The sequence below is a fragment of the Dreissena polymorpha genome, chromosome 15 (assembly GCF_020536995.1).
Source record: "Dreissena polymorpha isolate Duluth1 chromosome 15, UMN_Dpol_1.0, whole genome shotgun sequence".
Classification (NCBI taxonomy): Eukaryota; Metazoa; Mollusca; class Bivalvia; order Myida; family Dreissenidae; genus Dreissena; species Dreissena polymorpha.
The window spans coordinates 18514130-18541051 of NC_068369.1; the positions used below are offsets into that span (position 1 = coordinate 18514130).

At 37.0% G+C, this 26922-nt stretch overlaps 2 protein-coding genes across 6 annotated transcripts in view; both read right to left on the minus strand.

The window, feature by feature from the left end:
• Positions 1-3854: 3854 nt before the first annotated feature.
• The window catches only part of LOC127859996 (serine/threonine-protein kinase SIK3-like), a 115481-nt gene continuing 92413 nt past the window's right edge, over positions 3855-26922 (minus strand). Inside the window, exon 17 of the transcript XR_008039559.1 lies at positions 3855-6527. The gene's annotated coding sequence lies outside the window, so the exon portion shown is untranslated. The remainder of the gene's footprint in view (positions 6528-26922) is intronic.
• Positions 3855-26922, minus strand: part of LOC127860000 (serine/threonine-protein kinase SIK3-like) — a 28018-nt gene continuing 4950 nt past the window's right edge. For all 5 annotated transcript variants that reach the window (XM_052397685.1, XM_052397683.1, XM_052397686.1 and 2 more), the window contains 6 exons: positions 20186-20298; positions 19515-19606; positions 18897-19030; positions 17714-17925; positions 15803-15832; positions 3855-12385 (listed from right to left, as the gene is read on the minus strand). In XM_052397685.1, coding sequence (XP_052253645.1) covers positions 11843-12385; positions 15803-15832; positions 17714-17925; positions 18897-19030; positions 19515-19606; positions 20186-20284 — 1110 coding nt within the window. In that variant the 5' untranslated portion in view covers positions 20285-20298 and the 3' untranslated portion in view covers positions 3855-11842. The remainder of the gene's footprint in view (positions 12386-15802; positions 15833-17713; positions 17926-18896; positions 19031-19514; positions 19607-20185; positions 20299-26922) is intronic.

Below are 26922 nucleotides of genomic sequence, written 5' to 3' on the forward strand. Positions count from 1 at the left end.
AAGTGTCACAATTAAATAGCATACACTGCATGGATTTGATTGAAACTTAGGATTTAAGTAGAACTTTACCGTTGAAACCATGCATTTTACAACATTTACATTATTAGCGAGATGAATTCCAACAAAATGTCCATATAACTTTTGAGCCAAATGCCATAGCAACATGGTAAACTTTGCTAATGAATGGTAAAATTGATTAGTCAAAAGAAAATTAAAGCATAAATATATGGGACACACCACACCAAGTTTTCATTTGATTGAACTTGTTCATCTGAAGGATTTACTATCAAGGCTTTAATTTTAGCAGTGCTGTGGTAAAACCAGGCCTAATGCATTTATGAACGCTGGGACATCATCTAACTAGCCGATGCCAGATCGCTAGGCTTCTGAGACACATCAAGAGGGCACAAGATATGTTTCAGCGGGGAGGATTGTAAACATAGCCTCAGAGTTTCTTTCATGGTAAGGAAGGAATTAGTCAACATCGTCATCAGTTGCACCCCAGTCCCAAGCAGGCTTATTTCCATATGTATCGCTGCGAGACCTCACAGAATCACCATCATCTAGGTCTTTGAACCAACTACAGACTACAATAACAAGGAGATTCAACAGTTTTATGAAGAATTACAGCGCATCATTGTCAAGGTCTCAAAAAAGACATCCTAATTGTCCAAGACGACTTGGAACACCAAGGTTGGACCAGCTGCCTACCAAGACAGGGAAAGTAGGTATATTTGGCATAGGAGAGACCAATGACAGAGGGTTGAGACTTCTTGAGTTCGCCAGAAGCCACCAACACTCCCTGACCAACACGCTGCACCAACACAAGCCGTCCAGCAGACAGACTTGTTACAAACAGACAAGTTCACAAACAGATCGATTTCATACTAGCGCTGCAACGGTTCAACTCCAGCATCACCAAACTCAAGAGCGTTTCCTTGCAAAGACATCGACAATGACAATGACTTAGTGCTCACCAGCATCAAGCATAATTAAATTTGATTTGACTTAAAAATGGAAAGATTCAGAGATATAGGTTCATTTCAAGCACATTAAGGTGACAAGTTTGCAGCCCTGAATATGCTAAACAATGACATATTGACGCCATCAAAAACAACATCAAGGGGGTTCTGCTGTCATCGGCCGAAGCAGTTCTTGGGAGAGAGAAGGGAAAACAGGTCATGGGTTACGACCGAGATAATGGATCTCTGTGATAAAAGAAGACAGCTGAGGCATTAAAACAACAGTTTTACAGCAGACGCTGACGGGAACCTCCTGATCCAGAGTGCCTTAGTCTTGAACAGGTAAACTGAATACTGCTGTGACCTCTATAATGACACGCTTCAATCAGACCACAATCTCCTTCAAAACGATCCCATACCAGAAGCGTACAACGAAAGTCCGTCCGTACTCAAAGCAGAGGGGAACAGGCAGTGAGCATTATAAGCCAGAAAAGTCTTCGGGACTGGACAATGTCCTTCCAAAGCTGATAAAGCATGGAGGAGAGGCAACGACTGCAGCAACTATGGCATTATGCAAGACGATCTGGAAGGTGAAGAAGTAGCCCAAGGAGTGGACCCAGTCTCTGGTCATACCCCTACTGAAAAAGTGCAACCTTAAACAGAACGATAATTACTGCAGTCTCAGCAGCCACCCAAGCAATGTCAGGCTACGCATCATCTTTAGCCAATTGAAACATATGGCTTACGAACTGCTAACGGTTGAGCAGGCTAGATTCAGAGCTGGACAGAGCACAGTGGAACAGAACTTCAGCTGTTGAGTCCACGAGATGACCACATGAGCTCTTCCGCAACTTCGTCGACTTTAAAAAAAGCTGTAGACTGCATGTGTAATCACCCAAGAACTCTACAGAAATGCCAACAGCGCAGTTCTTCTAAATGGAGAGATGGGCAACTTTTTCAGGACATCTGCGGGCATCCGTCAAGGGAAGTCTGCTCTCTCTCGGGTCCTGTTAAACATTTTCCTTGAAAAGATAATGCAAAAGACCCTCCTAGTACACCACTACTCTATCTCCATAAGTGGCAGACATATCTCCAACTCGAGATTCGCTGACGACACTGACCTCTTTGATGACACCAGCAGTGAACTCCAAGAGCTCACCAACAGATGCTATGAAAGAGCCAGAGCTTAAGGGATGGAGCTCAGCATGGAGATCATGTCAAAGATCAGCAGGACCAGTACAGAATTCACAAGGAGAAGCTGGAAGAAGTTACTGCTACTTCGGAGAAACCTAATGCAAGATATCAGTCCAAATAAGAATTGCCATGGCAACCCCAGCGATGGCAAGACATAGCAGGTTGCGGACTAGCAGCTCAATAAGATATTTTAATTCATCTTTGCATTCCAAATCTGGACAATTTAGAGCCGATAGCATCTTAGTGCACAATGCTCCTAGTTAAATTTTTCATGAATGGTAAAACTAATTTTCAGAATAAATTGAAACATACATGGATGGGACACACCATATGTGAAATTTCATATAAGGGGACTGGACTAGGTAACAGATATTTTAGGATTTTTAAGTTGGCCATTGAATGCCTCGACTAAATGGATTTTAAGATGAATAAAGAAGGTTTAACATGAAAAAAATTAGCATTTACCTAGAATTGTTTCACAGACACTGATGCCCCCACAATGCATGTTTGGACCATTTTTCTATATACATGTATACTCCAGACAACAAACAAGGGCTGTTTGTAAAACATCATGCCCCCCATATGGGCTGTCAGTTGCAGTGGCAGCCAATGTGTGGATACGTTCGTTTTTTGTCACTGTGACCTCGACCTAGTGACCTGAAAATCAATAGGGGTCATCTGCCAGTCATTATCAATCTACCTATGAAGTTTCATGATCCAAGGCGTACGCATTCTTGAGTTATCATCCTGAAACCATTTAACCGTTTCGAGTCACTGTGACCTTGACCTTTAACCTAGTGACCTGAAAATTAATAGGTGTCATCTGCCAGTCATGATCAATGTTCCTATGAAGTTTCATGATCCTAGGCATAAGCATTCTTGAGTTATCATCCGGAAACCATGTTACTGTTTCAAGTCACTGTGACCTTGACCTTTGACCTAGTTACCTGAAAATCAATAGGGTTCATCTGCCAGTCATGATCAATGTACCTATGAAGTTTCATTATCCTAGGCAAAAGCATTCTTGAGTTATCATCCGGAAACCATTTTACTGTATCGAGTTGCTGTGACCTTGACCTAGTGAACTAAAAATCAATAGGGGTCATCTGCCAGTCATGATCAATGTACCTATGAAGTTTCATGACCCTAGGCCTAAGCATTCTTGAATAATCATCCGGAAACCATTTTACTATTTCAAGTCACTGTGACCTTGACATTTGACCTTGTGACCTGAAAATCAATAGGGGTCATCTGCGAGTCATGATCAATGTACCTATGAAGTTTCATGATCCTAGGCCTAAGCGTTCTTGAGTTATCATCCGGAAACTATCTGGTGGGTGGACGGACCGACCGGCCGACATGTGCAAAACAATATACCCCTCTTATTCAAAGGGGGCCATAAAAATCTACAGTGACCACAGGCTAATAGGGGACCACACTATTCACCTAGAATGTATTTTTGTATAGAAGAAACTCCCTTTAATCTTGAAGTTCCATGAAAGCTGAAAGTGTCATGCCTGATTAGCTTATGCAGACTTCACAGGCTAATCTGAGACGATATTTTAGGCACATGCATCTTGCCTGGTTTTCCCAAAGAGCGGCTCACTTACCGTATATAAGTCAGTGAAACCCAAGACAAAGTGTGTTGAAAAATGGTATTCATACTGTATTGGGACCTATAAACAACAAACACATAAAGGTAATTGATTTTTTATATATTTTTTGAGCCAGTCAAAATATCTTAAAATAAAACAACTATCACACTTTGTTAAGTCATTACCAAGCTTAAGAATAAATAGAAGCACCTTGGTAATAGATAAAAACATTGCAGGTCACATGGTACACAATCTTTGATGATGTCGTAATAAAATGGCAATTTCTAAATAAGCAAACACACACTATGCCACTACTTTAAAGCGTCACTGTAGAAAAAAAAGTCACTGATCACATCTTTGTTGAAAATTAAATACAACCATTTAGTGTTAGTTTCAGTCAAACAACATTCAAACAACCATTGAATCTTTTTTTTTAATTCACTGATAATGTAACAATGTTTTTGCAATTGCCAAAACACGGATTAGAGTATTAAAATACTAGTAAAAGAGAAACAACTGTTTTCCATACAGAAGATTTAAAATACAGGAGGATGTCACAAAGTTTGTAATGCATGTACACGGAACTTTGTATTTAAAATTAAATATTAAAAAAAAACACACTGGGTTACTGTTAAAAAAGAACAGGCCATTTCAATATGAAGACCAAAAAATGCCATTAATTTCTCCAAACCAAGTGGTGCTAATTGATAAGAATGTTGTTTTTAAGTGTGACTCTCCGAGTTGTTTACCCCAACAAAAAATCTTCCCCCCCCCCCCCGCATCAGAACAAACAATATCCCTACAAACACTAAATAAGCATAGCAAGTGTTTGTTAATTTTTGAATGATTCAACTTTACAACTCAATGACATGAACAATGGCACAAAACAAATATGATGGCATAACACAGACTTAAAAAATACTAAATAAACTATATATAATGAATATAACTTAAACAGCAGGGTTTTTATTCAGACACTGTATAAAAGCTTGACTGTTTAGCACCAGCTAACGTGCAAAGAGGCTTAAAGAAAATGTATTTAATACAACAGTAAACATATGCATTAATTAACAGAAATTAAGTATTCAAAATTTGATAATGCTATTAGCTACATAAAGTACATGTGAAATAAACCAATTTTTCGGCAGTTGGCAGTAGAGTATGGAATTTTTTGAAGAAGTCAATGCAAGATATAGCAACATTCCTCATTAATCATGATGACACCGTGCTGCTTAGCGCATCGGCTACTCTGATCAGTCAACATTCATCATTCAGCCTGTTTTGAGTTGCTAGGCTAGAACAGTAGATGTTATCTGGACTTTCAAATCCTGACATGGTGGATTATTATGACCTTCCGATATCCAATTGCATTTGCTGTTTAAGGAAACGTAATTGATAAACATTCTGTAGGATTCAACTATACATAACGGAGAAAAATACAAATTTATCTGGAGCTCAGCTTGAAGACAAAGTTTTCTTATAATCAACATGTTTTGTCTACAGCTGTTTGAGATATAATTGTTGTTTTGTCATTAAAATGTTTCCCCAATGTTTATTTGTTTACCCTTTTATGCCATAAATATGTGCATACTGATTTTCTAGGTCATACTTGCTACATTTGCTCCTCGTACGTTTCTTCCCAGCATAAGTCATTAATCTTGCATATATAAAGGAAAACAACTAAGTGTGTAATGCTGTGGTTACATGTTTAAAGCAAATCGCTTATATAAGGTTAAAAAAACATTTTTGTTTTATTTGAAATTCAGTATCACAACCCATTGAAATACAAACTTGTGTAGTGAAGCATAACAACTGAACAGACAAGTAAGATAGCATTCATAAAAAAAAATGAAACAATGACAAACAATGAGGTATAAAAAACAAACTTTCCATGAAACAAATTGAACAGTTTTGAATTTCAATAACTTGACCATTAATATTTCTATCAACATCCTCTATTGTATTACAGCTTGAACCAAACTCAAGAACATAAATGGTAACCTTCCTAGTGTCCTGTATTTATACAGACATAACCAAAAACTGGGAAATTATACATAAACCTACAATAACCATAACAGTAATTTGTAATATATTTTTTAATAATTTGGTGAAAATGAAACCACCGACAGACATTGCAAAAGAATATTACTATCTGATCTCGTATATTTATCAACATTTGTTGTGCTTCCTCTGGAAAAACATAGAGATTGAAAACTGCAGAAGCCGTCTGTGATAAAATGCAGCACAATTTTAACCCTTTGCATGCTGGAAAATTTGTCGTCTGCTAAAATGTCGTCTGCTGAATTTCTAAAATTAGCATTTTCTTCGATTTTTTTTAAAGAATACTATCAGAATAGCAAACAGTTTGGATCCTGATGAGACGCCACGTTCTGTGGCGTCTCATCTGGATCCAAACTGTTTGCAAAGGCCTTTAAAATTCGGTTCCCGCACTGAAAGGGTTAAAACTATGTTATACAGGGTGCAGGATCACATGACATGATGGGGTTCACAAATGGATGTTCATGGATACAAATACACCGGTAAGTGATTTTTTTTCCAATTATTTCAACTAGTGCATAATAGACAATTTTGTATGCGGTTTATGGGATTGTGAAAACATCAGAATAACATAATTTAATAAGCCTTTGTTCTTGGCCAAAAATGTTATGTGTAATGATTTCATATTCACGCTTATGCTACACGCAGCATGCAATTTTGACACCGATTTCCAGCGTATTCAATCATGTATTCTTAAATCTTAAGATATTGACACATACTGCAAGAAAAATTGCCTTGTATGCACTAAAGATTTTGTCAAACATATTCCCATAACTTGATATATTTGCAAAAGTAAAGTTCTTAATTGTATGTTTTCATTTTGTCCAGCCTGTGAACTCCGTTAATCCTGCACCCTGTTATAGAAACAAGGTCATAAAGAAAAATTGCGCCTGTCATACAAACAATTACCTAATGGGATGCAAAATCTTTTTTGACGGTTATAGAACTAAACCTTCATTTTAATAGAACAGTATTCTGAAAAATTTGGTTCAGATTCGGTTAAGAGAGATGAAACCGCAAGCTTTGTATTTTTTACATAAACAAAGAGCAATAACTTTGAAGTGTTTGTCTCCATTTGGCTATTTTTATTAATTTTGCCCCCATTATATGCCAACAAAAGTTGCAGAAAATTTGGTTAAGATCTGATAAAAACTTGACAAGTTGGAGAGAGGAAACTGCAAATGTACATTTTTGTTCCGTGAAGAGAATGGCATATAAAAAAGGCATAACCAGTTTTAACCTAGCATAATATAATAATAAATGGAAAAACACACTTGTATATTATAAAAGTCAACAGGTAGAATTTGAATGTCATACATGGAAAATTATTTGAGTATTTTCTGTGACAAGTTTATGTCAATGGAGACAGATACAGGCAGATATGTGTGGGAAATCCAGTTCATTAATTTCTAATTCAACTATTACAGCATGTTACAGTATGTTATCTGTTTAACATATTCATAATGTCCAGTTGTGCAGTTAAGTGAAAAAAGGACTATAGAAATTCACAAGTAAAAATAGTACTATTAATAATTTCCAGAAGTGTACAAACAACAACAGTACTTACAACCTACGCTGATGGCATTTTAAAGAGATAAGAACATATACTTATGATCTTCAGCTTCTCATACATGTAATAATAACTTTGTGTAGCTACTGTTAATGCGACTGTTTCATAGGTGACACACAACTGTTCTCTATGAAATTCTATAATTATTGTCTATATTTTAATGTTTGATATGAACACTACTAATGCACACAGCTGACATGTAACTGTTATTCATTGTCATCCAACTGGTATATTGTAATATTTTTAAGGCATATAATTTGACAAAGCAAACACGTACTGCGACCAAATGTTGACACAGCCACAGGTTTTTGCAAGATTCTACAATCTTTTGTGTTTTTGTGAAACAGGCCTCATAAAAAATATTGAGATTTTTATGTTTTTGTTTAAAGTATGTACAGCATTTTATGGCTATTACATAGCCACTATGCCAAATTTGTAACAAACAATTTTGACGTCTTGTTTAATCAAAAGTAGCTTCAGATCTGCATATGCCATCTTGAAACATAGTCAAATACATGCACAATTAAACACACATACTGACATATAGAATTTCTTGAAAAATATTAACATAATTAGTACAAATATGTACATAAAAAATTTACATCCCAACTCAGAGTAATCTTGTGATGTATGATAAACAATATTTTAAAAACGTAAAAAGAAATATCACAAGTCACAGTCATACACACAATATATATACCACGCTCTCGGAAAACTGGGCTAAATGCATGTGCTTAAAGTAACGTCACAGGTTAGCCTCTGCAGTTCACACAGGCTGATCAGGGAGGACACAGTATTCATAGACTTTCTTAAAACGAAAAATTCCATGAAATCGGAAAGTGTTGTCCCTGATTTACCTGTGAGAACTGCACAGGCTAATGTGAGAACTGCACAGGCTAATCTTGGACTATACATAACACAGGCTATGTATACATAACACATACACATTAAGCCCGGTTTTCACAGAGTGAGGCTAATTTGAAAAAGAAAGCACCTTGTTTAGTACATATTTAAATGCTATCATATTTGTGTGATATGAAAAACAAGTATTATGTTTTAACTGAAGTCTTCTTTTACCAATGAATTGCAGTAGAAAGACTGGTATTTAACAAATTTATGAGGTTGTGCAAATGTACGGAATCCAATGAGTACAAGATGGAAAGCAATAATATGTATTTGAAGCAATCTAAGAAACAAAATAGCAACACTAATTTGAGGTTCTGCAAAGCCAACAAACTTTAAAAATATGTTTGTGCAATTTATCGATATATGGACACTATAAAAGATTGCCTCTATTGCATGGCAAGTGTATCCATCAAATGAAATGAGATTCTTCGGGTGAGGTATCATGAAATGATTACGATGAATGGCAGAAATTGTATGGATTGCAAACTCTTGTTAAAGCCGCTTCATGCAAAAATTGGTATCATGCCATATGCAGCCAGTGTAGGTCAAGACCATCCTGCACAGTTGTGGTGTCTGCTGTAGGGTCCTGCAAGGTTTCATGGTCCCAAAAACAGATACTTTGGTTCCAGATCAGGGCCCATATTCACCAACTAATTCTTAGACTTAAGAATAAAGAATAGTCTTAGAACCAAGAAAAATGCGTTTGTTTAAATATATACAGACTACCACTGGTGATTGTCATTCACAAAATGTTCTATAAGAATAATGATGTAGATAGAGATGGTTTTTCACCACTTTTGACTCAAAGTAAAAGAAAATATTAAATCTTCTAATTTAAAGAATTTTCTTTATTCTTAGACTTAAGTCTAAGAATTGTTTGGTGAATACGGGCCCTGGAGCCGTATTCACCAATAATAAACTCAAACTTGAACTCAAAGTCTGACTTTGACTCAGACTTAGACTTACAAAAGACAGACTCAGGATTCGTATTCACCAACGCGTTTAGAAATAGAATTCAATAACATTGTTTTTTTATTATAATGTCGCAACTAAGCGAACTGTCTAGTAAAGAAAACGCGCCAAATAGTGTCATAAATTGCAGCAGACATTTCTGATACAACTTCTAAGATGGAGTGTCTGTCAGTTGAAAAAATCGAAATGAAGCGTCGGAAGGCTCCAGATTGGACCGAGCCAGAGGAGATTGAAGAGCCTTTTATTCGGCAAATACAAGGTAATCAGAGCCGAAAAAAATTTGGTTATTCGTATATTGGTGAAAAGGCTCCAGGCTGCATAGGCTGGTCTGGAGCTACACTGGCCGCATTTGGAAAAAGACCATTTCACATGACGCGACTCACATAACAGCCAAATTTATTTTCTGAGAAATTCAACTAGAAAGACAGGACATACAATTTTATCAGATTTGTAGAAAACCATAAAAGCACAACACATTGAAAAATAAAAAAATAGCCAAAAAATGTATTAGTTAAAAAAATACATGCTGCTAAAAAAAGCTAAGAATTCCACACAAAATGCTGATGACTACTGGAGTATAAATATCATATGACCCTTGTTCTTGGAAAACTCGGCTGTTTGCATGAGCATAGAGTGTCATCCCAGGTCAAAGTATGCGGTCTTCACAGGCTATTCAGGGGAAACACTTTCAGCCTTAAATGGATTTAAGTTCATAAGAGACTTTCTTCAAATGAAAAATTCTATAAAAGCAGTAAGTGTAGTCCCTGATGAGTTCTGCGCACTGCACAGGCTGATCTTGAACAATACTTTACGCACTTGCATTAAGCCCAATTTTCCTAGAATGCTTCTCATATATTGATGCCATCAAGCAGTTCCTGACACAGCTGTTGGTATGAGCCTTTATCGCCCGATATGCGGCGCACCTGTAGTCGACTAGCATTAACACCTTCACACACCTCCACTTCCATAGCAACATCAGAGTTCGCCAGCTGGAAACAGTTCTCTGAACACTTGTACATTATCTGCGGGCCACTTTGTTCAAGGATTTTCCGAATCTCATTCAAGATGTCTGCCACTGAACGTTTTGAGGACACGTTAACGTAAGACCCAACCTTCGCTAACTCATGGTCTCCGGCCACTTCCAAAGAGGAAGCATCCACCGTTCTGTCAATATTTGAATACATATCCATAATTCCCTCACTACTGATTTCCCAGTTTCCTGGTGATGAAGACACCACTGAATGAGCATTATAACTTTCACGATTTAAATCGTAACTATTTTCGAATTATCCACCCCCTGGAAAGGATGTGACGTATAGTCTTGCCCAGCACTATACCAGTTTTTATTTATCGACTGATATGAGTTCCGCTGACAGTCTGTTGCTGCTGTGGAGTACATTGGAATGCTAGGCAGATTTGAATGCATATACGTCCCGAAGGGAGCACTGTTACTACAGACAAACGGGGACATCACTCTCTGAGAAGAAGACTCCGGTGAAGTGGGCGATGAAACGATTGCACTATCCAAACTGTCACCCTTCTCTGACTCCGAGTCGCCATCGGAAGTCACTGCTGTCACATGACCTTGAGTATCCGTTATACTGTGAAACCATTTATTTTCGTCGGCACAAAATTTCGCCCTTTTCATAAAAATGACTATTTCGTCCGCTCTTAATTTCGTCCATTTCTGGTTTTGAAAAAAAAACGTCCGATTTATTTGTAATACATGTAATACGCTTGCGAAAAAATCGTGCTGGGGAAAGAGAGGTGACACTTGGTAGTCACTTGCAGGCGGTGGGCCTTGTTTGGCATATGCCAATTAACAAGTCTGTTATTTTAGGTGATAGTAACTGTCCCTTATTATTTTATGTCATTGACACGTTCTTTGTTATGATGTCAGGTGTTGATCACACATCGTCATATTTTAATTGCGTTTAATAGTATTGTCTTTAATCCGTATAATCTGCAACACCCCTGAAAAACACAATGCACACAATGGGAAATAAAGTTGTTAAAAATTAGCGCAAATCAACACTATTATACCTAAACGAAGTCGACGCATTCGATACAGCCTTATTGCATTCGCGTTTTACAGGAAATGTCAGTTGTCAGTACACTGTATAATGAACACCCTTTTGTGTCAAAACCGGATTTAACTTGAGTGTGAATAGTCGACTGTTTCATGTTCTTTGTATCAATACCATCTGTGTATCTGTATTATAAGTATACCAGTCAACAAACAAGGTGCGCGCTTCCGCATATGATTATTCGGACGTTCAAAAAATTGACCTACGGTTTAGCGTTCACGCCGTCGAACGCATTAAGCAATATAACTCGTTTTTGTTCACTATTTCTTTATTTGCAAAAAATACTAGAGGCTTATAACTTACCTTGCAATCTTTTTTTCTCGCATTTTGCGAGTGTGCGAGTGTTAATTTCGAGCCCTGTAGTATATGCGTGGATTACGCTGGATTTAAATGCCTCATGCCTACGGTAATTCAGTCTTATTTGTTTCAAATATGGGACATGATTGTTCGTTAGGATCTTGAATTCGTCCATCGGTCGAAGGACGAAAAAGGCGAAAATTAATGTCGGACGAATAATAATGGTTTCACAGTACTTATCTGCGGTTTCTTCCCAAACGCCTGCATGAGGAGTTTCCTTCCCATATTCTCAGTGCCATCTTGCATCAGCATGTCCTCTTCGCTGTCCGACTGCGAACTCTTGTCCAGATCTATCGAATCTTCCTTGATCATCTGAAGGTTCTGGAAATTTGGCGGGGGACTGGCCCTCTGGTGTCCTTGGGTATAATTCTGTAACAAATTTGGGAAAGACGGAGGCGGACTATCGGAAGTTGAGAGTTGACTGAGATTGGGCGGGCTGCATCGACGAAACGTCGGCGACCCAACCTGCCGAATCTGCTGAGTGAGGTGTAACCTTTGGAGATGCTGATAAAGCTGAGTGCTAGAGGAGTCTGGGCTCGTGGGGCTGCGGTGCTGGAATACAGGCGACCCAGGCGAAACATTGATGGGCGGGGACGGAATTCGGGATGCGGACATGCTGACGGGGCGATTCAGAGCCAGGCGATGCAGCATGTGGTGGTCAGGAACGCTTCCGCTTACTTGTTTCTGAAATGACAAGAAAATGTCTGTATATTCATAAGATGTCTTTACGAGTTTTTTAAAATATATTCACTGAATTGCTGTACAACTTGAATACCCAAGGTTATTTACACATAAACATACAACTATATAATCTAAGTATAACAAAAGTTCAGAATAATTGTAGAAGTTAAGTCACTAAATAGACAATGTTTTTAACATGGAAATAATACAATATAAACAGGCTAATATAGACACATAAATGAGAGAAAATTATGTTTCATACCAGTTTATTAAATAAAATTACATAGCATAAGAAACAAATATGAGATTAGACTAGAAATTAATGAATATTCTTAAAGATCTTACAATTACTACATTTTTTTATTTTTTTTAATTGACAATATGTAGACCCCAAAGAAGCTCAGCTTTCAACAGGCATGCACCAGTGCTGTAGATGTGGTGTCCCACAAACCTCCATTACCAAATATTGCCAGTATAATGCGCTGAATACATGCATTTTCTTGGCATCACAATCCTTACTGAACTGGTTATTCAATCAGTGGTGGATGCAAGAGTGAGAAAATGGGTCTTGTGCCATATGTGGCTAGAGTAGCTACATGTAAGCCTGTGCATAGCTCAGCCTCGTCAGGAGCTACCCTGTCTGCTCTCAAGTCATACAAGGTATCGTGAGCTCTTGATCAGACTGCTCAAATGAACAGGCTAGTCTGACGCTATGCAGGCCACATTTGGCATTAACAGGGTATTTATATAGGCAATTACACAGCATGCTAGTTTTATTTTATTTTTAATTTAAATTGCTGTATTTAAGAATTATTTTTGACACAAAACAAACAGATTTAAACATGCAATTGACTATGTTACAAAACATGACTGCTGAATTGCATACAATTTAATAACTGTCAATATCACACATGTCATTGTTGTTCAACTAACATTTTCATTTTCAGATGAACAAACACACATGCAATCCTTTATTATATGACCCTTGACCTTTAAAGGTCACATCAAGGTCATTTAAAATGGCCGACAAGCCACAGACTATGGCAGGACAATGATCTGACATTACCCTCGACTTACCCATAATTGGTTTCCATCACTTACTTCAACCTCCCCTAAGAAATTAGTCCAAATATTAAGATAACAAGAAACCGTCGGAGACAGGTGATGCTCCCCAAAGGTTTTTTTGTCACAATATTGCACTATATATTCAGATAAAAGGAAATGTCTTGAGGGCACAGTAGTTGGGGGGGGACAAGAATTTTTTATAGAAAATTCCAAAGGGCCATAACTCTGTGAAAAATCATCTGACCAGAACCCGCTGATAATATGCACATCTCCTCTTGGTAGTGAAGCTTCCCATAAAGTTTCATTGAAATCTGGTCATTAGTTGCTGAGAAATAGCCCAGACAAAAATTGTGCACTGACGGACGGACACACACGCAAGGACAGACGAAGCGGCGACTATATGCTCCCCCCCAAAATAAATTTTGGAGGAGCATAAAAAATTGCAGGCAAAAACTGCTCTAATCTCATAAGTTTGTTTCTCACAACTTGCATGCCATTTTAATGAATGATTTCTAACAGTAGGAAATTTAAAAGTTATATTTGACTGAACTGTTGCCATCATATGAAGGGCACACTAGTGACACTACCTCAGTTAATATGAATATTGAATGTTGTTTAATGCTTATACCATCATGCAAAAACATAAACCTGAATTTTAAGTAACATAGTTTTTTATAAGGGTTCAAAAAATTACTTTTAACCATTTTTATCATTCCTTCTCTCCAAGCTTTTGTTCAGAGAACATGAACTTCTGATATTAGAGGCTTATGCATATTTACCAAAACCAGAATCTTTATGACCCAACCACCAAGCATTTAGTACAAACCAAGAATATGTACGGTCTTTGATTGCAATAGAGATGTTGAAAGATCGCACGTCCGATATTAATAATCAGCAGTCCTGAGAAATTAAACAAGCAAATTCATTGAATTGATATCCCCCGCCAATATGCTTCTGCACACAAAAGTGTTATATTTGACACTCAAAAAAGCATTTTTTCAAAATACAAAGGGCCATAACTCCATTATTAACAGATGGTGTACAATGCCTTTTGGCGTGCCTCATCCTCTTCACCATATATATACTCATAACCTAGTTTTAATAAAATCCGCCAAAGCATTTCCAAGATATGGCTCCGGACACAAAAGTGCCGGACGGACAGAAAGACGGAAGGAAAGACAGACGGATGGACGGACAACGCCAAAACAATATCCCTCCGCCTATGGCGGGGGATAATAAGCCGCGTTGAGCCAATATGGGTCATATACCATAGGCAGACAGCATGCCTAGATCCAGCCCAGCCTGCACATTCGCGCAGTCTAGTCTGGAGCTGCCCCGTCCCCTAATGAGACCTCAAAACCTTGCGTGACTTTATAGCGGACAGGGTAGCTCCTGACCAGACTGCGTGGATGTGCTGGCTGGTCTGTAGCTGGCACATAGGGCATAAAGCCCATGGAAGCATATCATGGCTTAAAATTACAATTCTTTTTACTTTGGTGCATATGCCAATTAATTAAGTTAAAAAGGCATAATTTAGATAACACATTCCTAATTATCTTCCATCCTACAAACGAAATCCATGGAAACAATTTTGAAGTGGATAAATACTATTGCAAATAGCTGCCAGACTTCCCATCTTGCAAGCGCTGTACAATATTCATGGCTGTCACTATCCATGCAATTCAAAATGCCAGTCAACTGAATTATGTAAGCAGTAACAGTGTGTTTTCAAGAACGTTAAATCTGTTTAGTGATCTAAAAGTACACATCTACATTTTGCACACATATATTACTATAGTCATATGCAGAACTGATTAATACAAGCGCTGGAAAATACTTAGCACAGGCTGGTCTGTAGCTTTGCTGGCCATATATGTCATGAAACCCATTTTCACATGACACAGGCAATAATGATAGATCTATATATCAATTATACAAGAAGTTTTGCTTTCTAAGTGAAAGATAATATTCAAAATGTTTTGTTGTCTATTGGACAGATTTCCTATGAAAAGTTCAGTTTATGTTTGTATCCATTGAAAACAATCTGCTATGAAATACTAGTGATATATGCATACAAAATAAAATGTTCCATAAAAGAGATCTTGCCAACAGGGTTATCTCTTCTTATAAAGAAAATTAAAAATAAAAATACCCAAAATATCAAGTATGTTTAAAAGAAAACTAGAAGGCAAGTAACTACCATCATGTTATATTAAATAAATCACATCAAAGAAAATAAAGGACAAAAAGTATTTTGTTTTAAAAGGGAAGCAACTGTTATGATCAAGAGAGACAACCCTGAAAGGCGTGCAAACCCAGAGCAAGCAAAAATGAGCTGTAATAAATGTACTGTACTTTGCGCATCTTCCCTGAAAATTTGGTAGTCTAATTGAGAACACAACAACAGCAAGTCAGACAAAAAATCAAATGAGTCGCGTTCTGAGAAAACTGGGCTTAATGCATGTGCGTAAAGTGTCGTCCCAGATTAGCCTGTGCAGTCTACACAGGCTAATCAGGGACGACACTTTCCGCTTTAATGGTATTTTTTGTTTAAAGGAAGTCCCTTTTTACCGAAAATCTAGTTACAGCGGAAAGTGTCGTCCCTGATTAGCCTGTGTGGACTGGGACGACACTTTACGCACATGCATTATGCAAAGTTTTCTCAGAACAAGACACAAATTATCGATAAAGCAAAAGGTGAGAAATACATGTGAGTATTGTGTAAAAATTATATCAAATGTTGGCACTAGCAGATAAAATAATTAAATTGTGCTTTTGACTGTTTAAAATATGTTCTCTCTGATTCAAAATGTCAGCAAACAGTTTTGATGCATAGTGTATGAGAAATATTTAGCTGAAATATGTCTGCCATTACCAATACAACTAAGTTTTCATAAATTATACTCCAGTTGAAGAGTTACATTAATATTTTTACATGTTAATTATTGAAAAGTTTGCAATTGGATATCTTGGCAGACAGATATAAGTTTCTTCTTTTATAATCAGGTAATTGCAGTTTGGATATTCGAAAAGATTAGATACACCCTTTCAGTTCAAACAAGTTTCAATATAAGGAAGTGCAATAATTAAGCTTGTTTTGCGAGATATAAGCAGAAAACTGAAATTCTATGATGTCTTTATTCTGAAAATTTACTAAATAATTAGCATAATGAGTTTATGCTCAGAAAAATTTGGAACAAATTTGCAAAGAATTTGCAAAACACAAAATTTTGACTTAATTCTCTTACCAATAGCAATTGTTAGTAGTTCAGTCACAGGTATTGTATTTACTAAAGCATGGGGATTACATACATGTACCAGCGTGGACTATTAGACTATGTTACACACACACACACACACACACACAAACTAATACTTCACAATTAGACAAAGAACAGCACTGTTTTAAAGTATTTGTTACAAACAAAGCTACAAATTGGTCCACTTCTTTAAAAGGTAATCCAAAAGAGAGCTATATCCCCTTAAATGGTCTACTTTTTAGAAAGAAAGTCCATAAGGTGACTATATCCCTGGTGGCGATTCGTTTGACCTTGAAATGACCTTAACCTGAGTGTCAGAGTGCATTTAAGCATAAAAATGTTTCCGAGGTGAAACATTCATTACGTTATACTCCTGAAACATAGCATCTGTCAGACTTTTATTTGTATGGATTTTGCTAGTTTTTTGGACCCGTTTAATCACAAAATCAAATGTTCATACATTTGGGCAGTGGTCTGTGAAAAGGGGTTTTAATGAATGTGTGTAAAGTTTCGTCCAGATTGCTCACGGATGACACTTTCCGCTTTAATGATATTTTTTGTTTCAAGAAAGTCTCTTCTTAGCAAAAATACAGTTTAGGCGGAAAGTATTGTCCCTGATCAGCCTGTGCCGACTGCACAGGCTAATCTGGGACGACACTTTACGCACATGCATTAAAATCCCTTTTCAGAGAGCACGAATCATTTATATCCAAAGTCTTATATCAGCCATTATAACCACAAATGTCGGAGGACAGAGTACTCCAATTTTCATGTCATCTACCACGTTTCTGATTTATACAAGATAACTTACATTTGTAACAATAGCAACCCACGTCTCAAAAAGTAAAAACGAGTTTGTGAGAGGTCAGATTGCATTCTTAAGAAGGCCAATCCTTCCCGCATTCCGTAGATATCCCAGTTGCTCATGGCTACAAAGGTCAATCCCTCCCCCCTACCCCCATACTGCAGACCAGGGCCAACCCCTGCCCCCATACTGTGCACATACCTGTAGCTCATGGCACTCGTGCTGCAGCTGTTTTAGGCTGTTCTGGCTGCTGTGCCGTGCCCCCTGGCTCACAAGGGTCTGGTTGTAGAGCCTCTCCAGGTTGGACAATTGGTGTTTGTTAACCCCTGATAGGCCGTCACTGGCCCGTCTCACTGGGGAGAACCGCTCACTGGGCGGATGCAGCATGTCGCCTTCCTTGTATGAGTAGGGGGCTGCCGAGGGGACAGACATGGGATGAAATATTTATTATAAGCCTCTCTCTGTGAAAAGGGGGTTAAATAGCCTGTGCAGTCCAGACAGGCTAATCAGGGACGACACTTTCCTCCTAAACTGTATTTTTGCTCAAAAAAGACTTTCTGTCAACGATAATGTCATTTAAGACTAACATGTCGTCCATGATTAGCCTGTGCAGACTGCACTGGCTGATCTGGGCGACACTTAATGCAAAAATAGGACCTCAGGGTGTCACCAATTTTGACCTCAAAGGTATTTGTGGACAACTTGCGAACAAAAATAAGTGACCTACCAAATATTAAACTTTGGAGCATTGTGATTTAAGAATTCGTGGAAACAATATTGATAAAGAAATTCTAAGTTCAAACAGGGGGACAAAATCTGTGTTTAATCATGCCTAACTTCATATCATAAGGAACAATCCAAGCAAATTTTTATGATTTAAGCAAGTTTAAATGATCCAAGCAAGTTTGAATGATCCAAGCAAGTTTGAATGATCCAAGCAAGTTTGAATGATCCAAGCAAGTTTGAATGATCCAAGCAAGTTTGAATGATCCAAGTACAATGAGAAGCCTTAGAGCACTTTTCCAGACATATTTATGTTAATGGACAGACAGACGACTGGCTGAAACAGTTCTCAAAGATACAACAACACTGATGACTAAAACAGAACATGAGCCTTGTCTGGGCAAAACTGGGCTTAAGGCATGTGCGTAAAGTGTCATCCCAGATTAGCCTGTGCTGTCCTGACAGACTAATCAGGGACAACACTTTCCGCAGTTAGGAAGCCTCTTCATAACAAAGGTCCTGTTTAGACTGAAAGAGTCCTCCCTGACAAGCCTGTGCTGACTGTGCAGGCCAATCTGGGACCACACTTTATGCAAATGCATTAAGCCCAATTTTCCCAAAACAAGGTTCACATGAAGAAAACAACACTCCAGTTGCTTACAGAGCCCCCGTTCTGATGAGCGTCTGGCTGGGCGTATGGGCTGCTGGGACATCCTCAGCTCCTCCTGCACCTCGTTGATTGGGTTGGAGACTGCCAGGGTGTGACGCTTGCCCCGCCCTCTACTGGCCAGGTACCTGCAGGGAAACAGTGACCCTGATTGCACTTGCTTGTAGCAATTTTGATGGCATAAAGTTGATCACAACATTTCCATAGTTGGTAATGGCATACCAGCTATTTACCATTACTACAGACTCAAGCCCTATTGGAATCAATGAGGAGTAAGAATGGCCACAGAAATCCTTACAAGACAAATCCCCAAACAAAATATGTACCTGGGTTTAACTCCACAAACAGACAGATCAACGCTGCACAAACTGAAAAAGCCACTCCAATTCAAAAAGCTCAAGGTCCTCTTTGGCGTTTGGGTCCTTAAACAATATCTATAAAAAAGGGCTTTCTCTACCTAGGAGCATCTTAAACAGCCCTTCAAGACTTTCTTCTTAGTCTACATAAAGCAGCAAGCTGCCACTAGTTTTGATAGCCAGTGACCAATGTTTGTCTAACTACCCACCGTTCTACAGCCGATTTACAGTGTATCATGTTAGTCTAGCTACCCACCGTTGAACAGCCTCCTGGTCAGGCTCCTGGTCAGAAGAGTTATCTTCCTTTTCCTCCATCGTCAACGGCAACCCCATGGCGGAAAGTGACATCTGCAGACATAAAGATGCCTGCATTAATTTATGCAAGACGTGGAACAATAAGTAAACAAACCATGGTTTAATAGTCTCATATTTTGACTGTATATAAATTAAAACTCGCAAATGATTTCATATATTAGCATCATATATTTAACACCCAAATCAATCTTCTTAATAAGTAGATTGTTAATGTTTTTTTGCAGTTTTCACATTTATTTCTGTAATATCAAACTACAAATGGCTCATCCTTGTAAGTAACTGGCAAGTTATAAGTGCACATCTTTTTGTAAGCAACTCACAATTGTTTTTTCCTGAATTAAAAGGAAGGGGAAGAAAATACAGACACATTACTTTATGACCAAGCCCCACACAAGTCATATTACTGTGCCTGCAATCGATTCTTCAATCCTCAGATTTATAAATGCTTTTAGAAAATTTATTGTGCAGCTTTAAAAACTGATCCGAATTTAAGCACAATTGTTCTATCAAATATGTCATTTAAAACACCAAAATGAAAAGACCTCAAGGCAAAGCAAGATTCAAGATCTTGTACATAGAATTCAGGAACGACATTACTGCTATACCCCTTACCGGTAATGTTTCCACGCTTCCAGTTTGGCTGTTTCCAGCCGTCATCTGTCTTAGATAGCTGTGAATGTTCGCCCCACCATCTGAGGCACGTCTGTTCATGTTTATACTTCCATCTGTAATAAATTAAAGTTTTTCTTTTTGAAATACTTTCAAGTAATTTGTTTAAACCGTCTTTTTCAAACATGTCAGCTTTCAATCCCTGATATTAATGTTAATATTGGATAATTCATGATTAGACATACATCTAAAATATACACAAATATTGACTATTTTAGTTTACCACACTGAGCGCATCATTTCTTTTCTTCATACTAATATAAAACAAAATTGAATGTTTATTCCATAGACACTACCATAGATAACAAGGGACAAAATTGTCACAAAACCAGGTTTTCATTGTGAAAAAAAAATCTGATAAAGGGAGAAAACTCAAACTGAACTTTTGAAATGAAGAAACAAAATTAACCCCCTTTGTAAGTTTGTTTTTTAAAAAAATCTATTTTTAGTCGTGGCGACCTTGACATTGGAGATATTGACGTGATTCTTTGTGCGACACACCGTCCAATGATGGTGAACAAATGTGCCAAATGATTTTAAAATCTCACAATGAATGACATAGTTATGGCCAGGACAAGCTCATTTATGGCCATTTTTGACCTTTGAACTCAAAGTGTGACCTTGACCTTGGAGATATAGACGTAATTATTTCGCGCGACACACCGTCCAATGATGGTGAACAAATGTGCCAAATGATTTTAAAATCTGACAATGAACGACATAGTTATGGCTCGGACAAGCTCATTTATGGCCATTTTTGACCTTTGAACTCAAAGTGTGACCTTGACCTTGGAGATATCGACGTAATTATTTCGCGCGACACACCGTCCAATGATGGTGAACAAATGTGCCAAATGATTTTAAAATCTGACAATGAACGACATAGTTATGGCCCGGACAAGCTTGTTCCGCCCGCCAGCCAGCCAGCCAGCCCGCCCGCATTCGCCAATCTAATAACCAGTTTTTTCCTTCGGAAAACCTGGTTAAAAAGATATTTCAGCCGCAACAATTCAAATAACAGTGGATTACTGAATTTAGTTGACATTAAATCTTGTGGATTTGTAAAATCTGGCAATTTTGCTAGATGTTAAATTCTTGGCTGTTGTTGTTTTAAATAATATTTTGTATAACTTGGACATAAATGTTCAATAAAGAATTAATTTTGTGGTTGAGCAGGCCCATTAAAATATATACAACAAGAGATGTTTTCGTCAGAAACACAATACCTCCTATTGCGCCGCTTTGAAATAAAATTTCAATATATCATTTGGCAGGTTTAGAAATGATCTCCCTTTATTACTTCCCTTGGATTGTATTTTTTTTACTTTTGACCTTTTAGGATGACCTTGACCTTAAAATTTGTTTTTTATTTTATCCTTTAAAAAAATATAACTTCCCTTGTGAAATTGATCTGTACCTGCCAAATGATATAAAATAGACATTATCGCCCTTTAAAGCTTGTTACTTCCCTTGGATTTTGTTTTTTGACCTTTGACCTTGAAGGATGACCTTGACCTTTCACCACTCAAAATGTGCAGCTTTACGAGATACACATGCATGCCAAATATCAAGTTGCTATCTTCAATATTGCAACAGTTATGGCCAATGCTAAAGTTTTCGGACGGATGGACGGACAGTTCAAATGCTATATGCCACCCTACCGGGGGCATAAAAATAAGTGTAAGACAAAATAATTTTGGTTTCACAGCATCTTCAGAACCAACATCTAAATGATAACACTTACATGGAACAATAGCTTTGTGTAGCAATAACCACTGATTTTGAAAATTGACATAAACCCAGTTAAATTATACATTTTCTGATAGATATAAGTAAACCATTTCCAAATATGTATGGTTTGTCTATCTTACATTGATTAAAGTATTGTTAGTGATGGCGGAAACATTGAAAAATCCCTTGAGAAAAAAGGGTCATTTTTCAGTTTTTTCAAAAAAGTCAACCTGGGTGTATAATTAGTTTAAAATAATGATTTAAGAACACATTTTTTAGCCAAACTTTTAATAATTCATTACTGATACATTTCAGCTTTGTGAGATGTCCTTGCAATCTGATGTTCTGGCAGAATGCTGGTCAGAAAATGTCACCCCCCACCAACGCAGGACCCCAAAATTCCTGAAATAGACAATAAAAAGTTGATTTTTCTAAATTGCAGATTTGCATGTGATTCAATATCACATTTGAAATCATGTACAACAAAAGAAGAATCAATGTTTACAAAAAAAACTTATTTGGTTAGTATTTAAAAAAAAAACTCCAAAACATGTACAACTGCCCCACCCACCCAATACAAATGTGATACAACCTGGTATTTAAGAAAATTTTCAAAGTAATATTATTTCTCTCTTAAACAAAATTTTATTTATGAACTAGCAGTTAAATTAAACAGGAAAACCACTTACGGTTGAATTTGCAGCCAGTAATCTGTATTCTTATCCAGAATTATGCTATGTTGGTTGATTTGGAATGGCAGCACCAGGAATTCTGAAAGAAAGACAATGCATTGCTATATTAAATATTATATATCATTTCTTTGATAAGATGAAACAAAAACAAATAATGATAAAACACTATTTGTTAGAATTGTTTAACACACACCTATAAAAAAGAAAAAGAAGAACATATAATAAAATAATAAAAAAACATATAATAATAACTGTAAGAAGTTTCGAACTCAAAATATGCGAATGTATGTAACAGCTCAATATCTTTAAACAACTTCCTGGATTTATTAAATAATTGTAGATATATTAATTAGGAGCTTGTTTTCTTCATTACAGGAACTTAGATCCAAAGATGCTGAAATAAAATAGTGCACTGCATGCAAATAAAAATTATGTGAAACTGACAAACTGAAAGGACAGAACATTTAACTGAACATGTTTTCTACAAGCTCTAACTGATTCAATGTTTCTTTTTTTCAAAGTTTGCTAAAAAAAATCATGCAGAGATCAAAATTAGCCAATGCACAAAGTAAATCTTTGATTTTTATATCAATAAAAGAAAGGGAGAGTAACTCTAAAGTCTTGGAAGATAAACTGATATATAAAACCTTCTTAATATCTTTTGTACTTCTGGTAATTTTGATCACTTTAAATAATGTAATTTTCATCATAAAATAAACTAAACTAAAAGCTACTAAATAGAACTTTGAACAGCATGCCTGAAACATCAAGACAACTTTTCAACATTTGAACAGAGGTGAAAAAGAACTGGTCAGGGGGTCAACTGGTGCGTCGCAAGTTCTTACATGAAAATAATGGCATATGTACAGCAACCCCAGGCAAAGAATTTGCAAAAAACTGAAATTAAATCTTTAGAAAAAAACATTTAACAATCATTCATATATCCCAAGTTCTTATTGGCCAATCAAAAGCTGCAAATCTCTGTTTCTATAATCTTCAGCTAAGTTATATGCATAAATTGCTTCATCCTGCTCATACTTGACGTTGTACCAATCTCCGAATCCTGGGACAACAGATATTACTAAACCTTTATATTCGTTTCCATCACTGAACTTATGTTTGATTCGTTTTCCGACCAGCAAGGGAACACCTTCTTTCTGTTTCTCCTGAGTTGTCTCAATCAAACAATCTTTTATAAGCGTCATCACATTTTGTTTTAGTTCATCAACAGATAACGGAGTGTACTTGCCATTAGGTGATTTTTGGGTAAAGTTGAAAACTTTAGAATCTTGATGTTTCTGTTTCAGAACACCTTTCCTGAATCGTAACTGGGACTTAAGCGCTTCTCGTCTTTCATTATCTGTCTGACATCTCTGCAGAGCTTCTTCTATTTGCGCCTCACTCTGCCACAGACCATAAAAACAAACCGCGTTTGTATATTTCTCCAACTCCTGAAGACGTCTCTTTTCAGTTTCCTCCAGTTTTCTTCTTCTTTCATTCTGGATTTCAAGTCTCTTTTCTTCAATGACCTTCAATCTTAATTGAAAACGTTTTCGTATTTCTTTACTCTCTGATCTTGCACCGTTTATCAGCCTTTCTCTTTCCTCATTCTCAAGCCCATTAAGCCACTCCCTAGTTTTGTTATGAGAATATAACAAGTACGATTCATTTGTTAGTAATGTCGCATTTGGTCGGTACCTGAGTAGTTGGTCCAGCTGGCCAAACACAAACTCTGGGAGTTTATTGTGTTTCATAGCAGACTTGGTATCTGAAATGAGCTGTTCACTTGGGTCATGAAAGATTCCTCCAGGTAGGTGATCAGCAACCATGCGGTTCAAAAGTTCAGACATGGACAGAAACAGTGACTGCAACATTGGATGAAGGATTTCGTCCAACTCTGGCTTGTCTTCAAATAGAACTCTTGATTCCACATCATCTCCAATGGCTGTGTTAAATGGACTAGCTTCCCCTCGAATAAACTGGCCGATTAAATCAATATCTTGAGCCCCTTTCAAGAGAAAGTCTATCACTTGTTTATAGTATATATTCATTTCAAGAATGTGTCCAGGGGCTTCAAGAACAGTCCACAAAGGTCCAGTTATAAGCTTTGAAATTAAAGCAAATGCTTTAAGTCCCGCCAACAACAGTGGCTCCTTGATATCTAGTGAGACAGCTTTCAAAAGTGTATTACTTTGTCCATGTATATTGTCCAGAAACTCTGATATGGCTTGTTTGTGAAAATACACTGCTAAGGCCAAGCTAAATACAAGATTAAACCTGTTGTGTTTGAATCGAACGATGTGGTTTTTTTCATTCTTTGTAGTGAGGTATGTAATCCACTGCATGCTAACTCCATTTTTTTCATCTTGTCCTGGAGCAAAACATTTGGAAGATGTTCTCAACAGGCGCAATGTGCCACTCTCACTTTTATGAAATCGTTTAAGTTCTGGTTTTACACCTGAGCCAATATCTTTTCCCTTACAATAATTTTGTTCAAATTTTTTCAATGTGGTTTCACACATGTCTGCAAACCCTATTAGTAAGTGAAGTCCACAGTAAAAGTTATTTATTTTACTACAAAGTTTTCTTTCACATTCACTCATGTTTTCCCAGTTATCAATCACTTCTGGTAAAATTTCGTTTCTAAACTGTTCAAGGAGATTGTTAAAGTTCTTTTGAGTCGCTGCTCTGTCACTCATGGCATCACGGATATTCGCAAGAATCATATAACCAATATTTTTTGAATTGACTGAATCATGACAATATGAAGATATATCGGTCAAAATTTCTTTAAAAGTGTCTAAAGTACTCTGGCCACTTTTGTTTATCATTTCGCGTAAACCTAATATGTAAGAGTTCTTGTCCTCATCTGTCACAACATAGGTTTGCATGCACTTTCCAAATTTCCTTGTTTCGTCTGTGTACAAAGTTGTTTTGGCTTTGTTTTCAAGTACCTTACCAAGTTGTTGTTGTGCAATTACCAATTTAGTGTCTACAATTCTGTTAACAGTTGAAGCAGATGGAACTCTGTCAACATTTTTACCGCATAATTTCGCTACCTCTTTTATGACCGTTCCTACCCTTTCCACGGGAACTTTCATATCAGTGAGGTTCATAACACATGTGACTGTTTCATTTGTGTACTTATTGCTCGAGTCATCAAACAGTTGCATATCAGGAGTATCATCTAAAAGTGATTGTAAATATTGATTTGATATATTTGCCTCAATAAGGTCCTTTGATTTCATTTCAGCACTAGCAACGAGTTCTTCATTTTTGCACACTGTGTCTCTTAAAGAAGCATTTTCTGACAATAATTTTGTGTTCTGGTTTTTTAACTGCAATTCTGTCCTTTTCAATTCAAGCATTGATTGTTTGCACTTTGCATTTTTTACTAATTCTCGTCCTAATTTATAATTTGCATGTGTAGAGTCCTTTTGTAAGAAAGCGAGTTGTTTTTTTAGTTCTGAATTCTCACTCTGTAATACATCCAGTTTAATCTTTTTGTTATTACTTTGTTTAGTCAAGCGTTCCAGTTTTCGTTTAAACTGCTTTGTTTTTTCACGCAATTCAGTCACAGTCGATTGTTTTTCTTCAACCTTAATTTTCAACTTTTCTAATGGGGCTTCACAACTAGGTTCTGTAGTAAAACTTGTGCCTATGTCAGAACTGGATGCAGTTTCAAATGGAATTACAAACGTTTCATTTAGGTACTTACTTTTTGCTTCCCCTCGCTTGGTTTTCAATTGCTTTAACATTCTATGTACTTTAGCAAACAGTCCACTTTTACTTATATGACTAATACTGGTATTACTGAGTGAAGCAATCCAGTCATAGAAATAATCTTTAAAAGTTAATTTATGTTCATTCACAAAGTTATACAATTCAAATACCAGTCCATTTTGGAACTCCACAACAACAGGCAGGTTTGACTTGTTATGAAGTGATTCCTTAGAAATTTTGTTTTTTTCAAGGAAGGAGCTCATTGTGATTTATTACAAAAATAACTGTTCAACAAAACAAACTGTTTAATAAGAATTACTGTTTAACAAGAATTACTGCAATATTTTACATGGCCAGTAACTGCAGTTTGGGTAGCGATTGAGCCTGAAGACTTTTCACAACTCGGGCCGTGGTAAATGTTGCCAGTTGTACATATCAACTCCCCTGAAAGGGATGTCTGACTTCCTTTCTCTAATTGAACTGATTTTTGTTTCTTTTTAACTGGTTCACTTTGTTCACTCAAAGAGTTCAAAC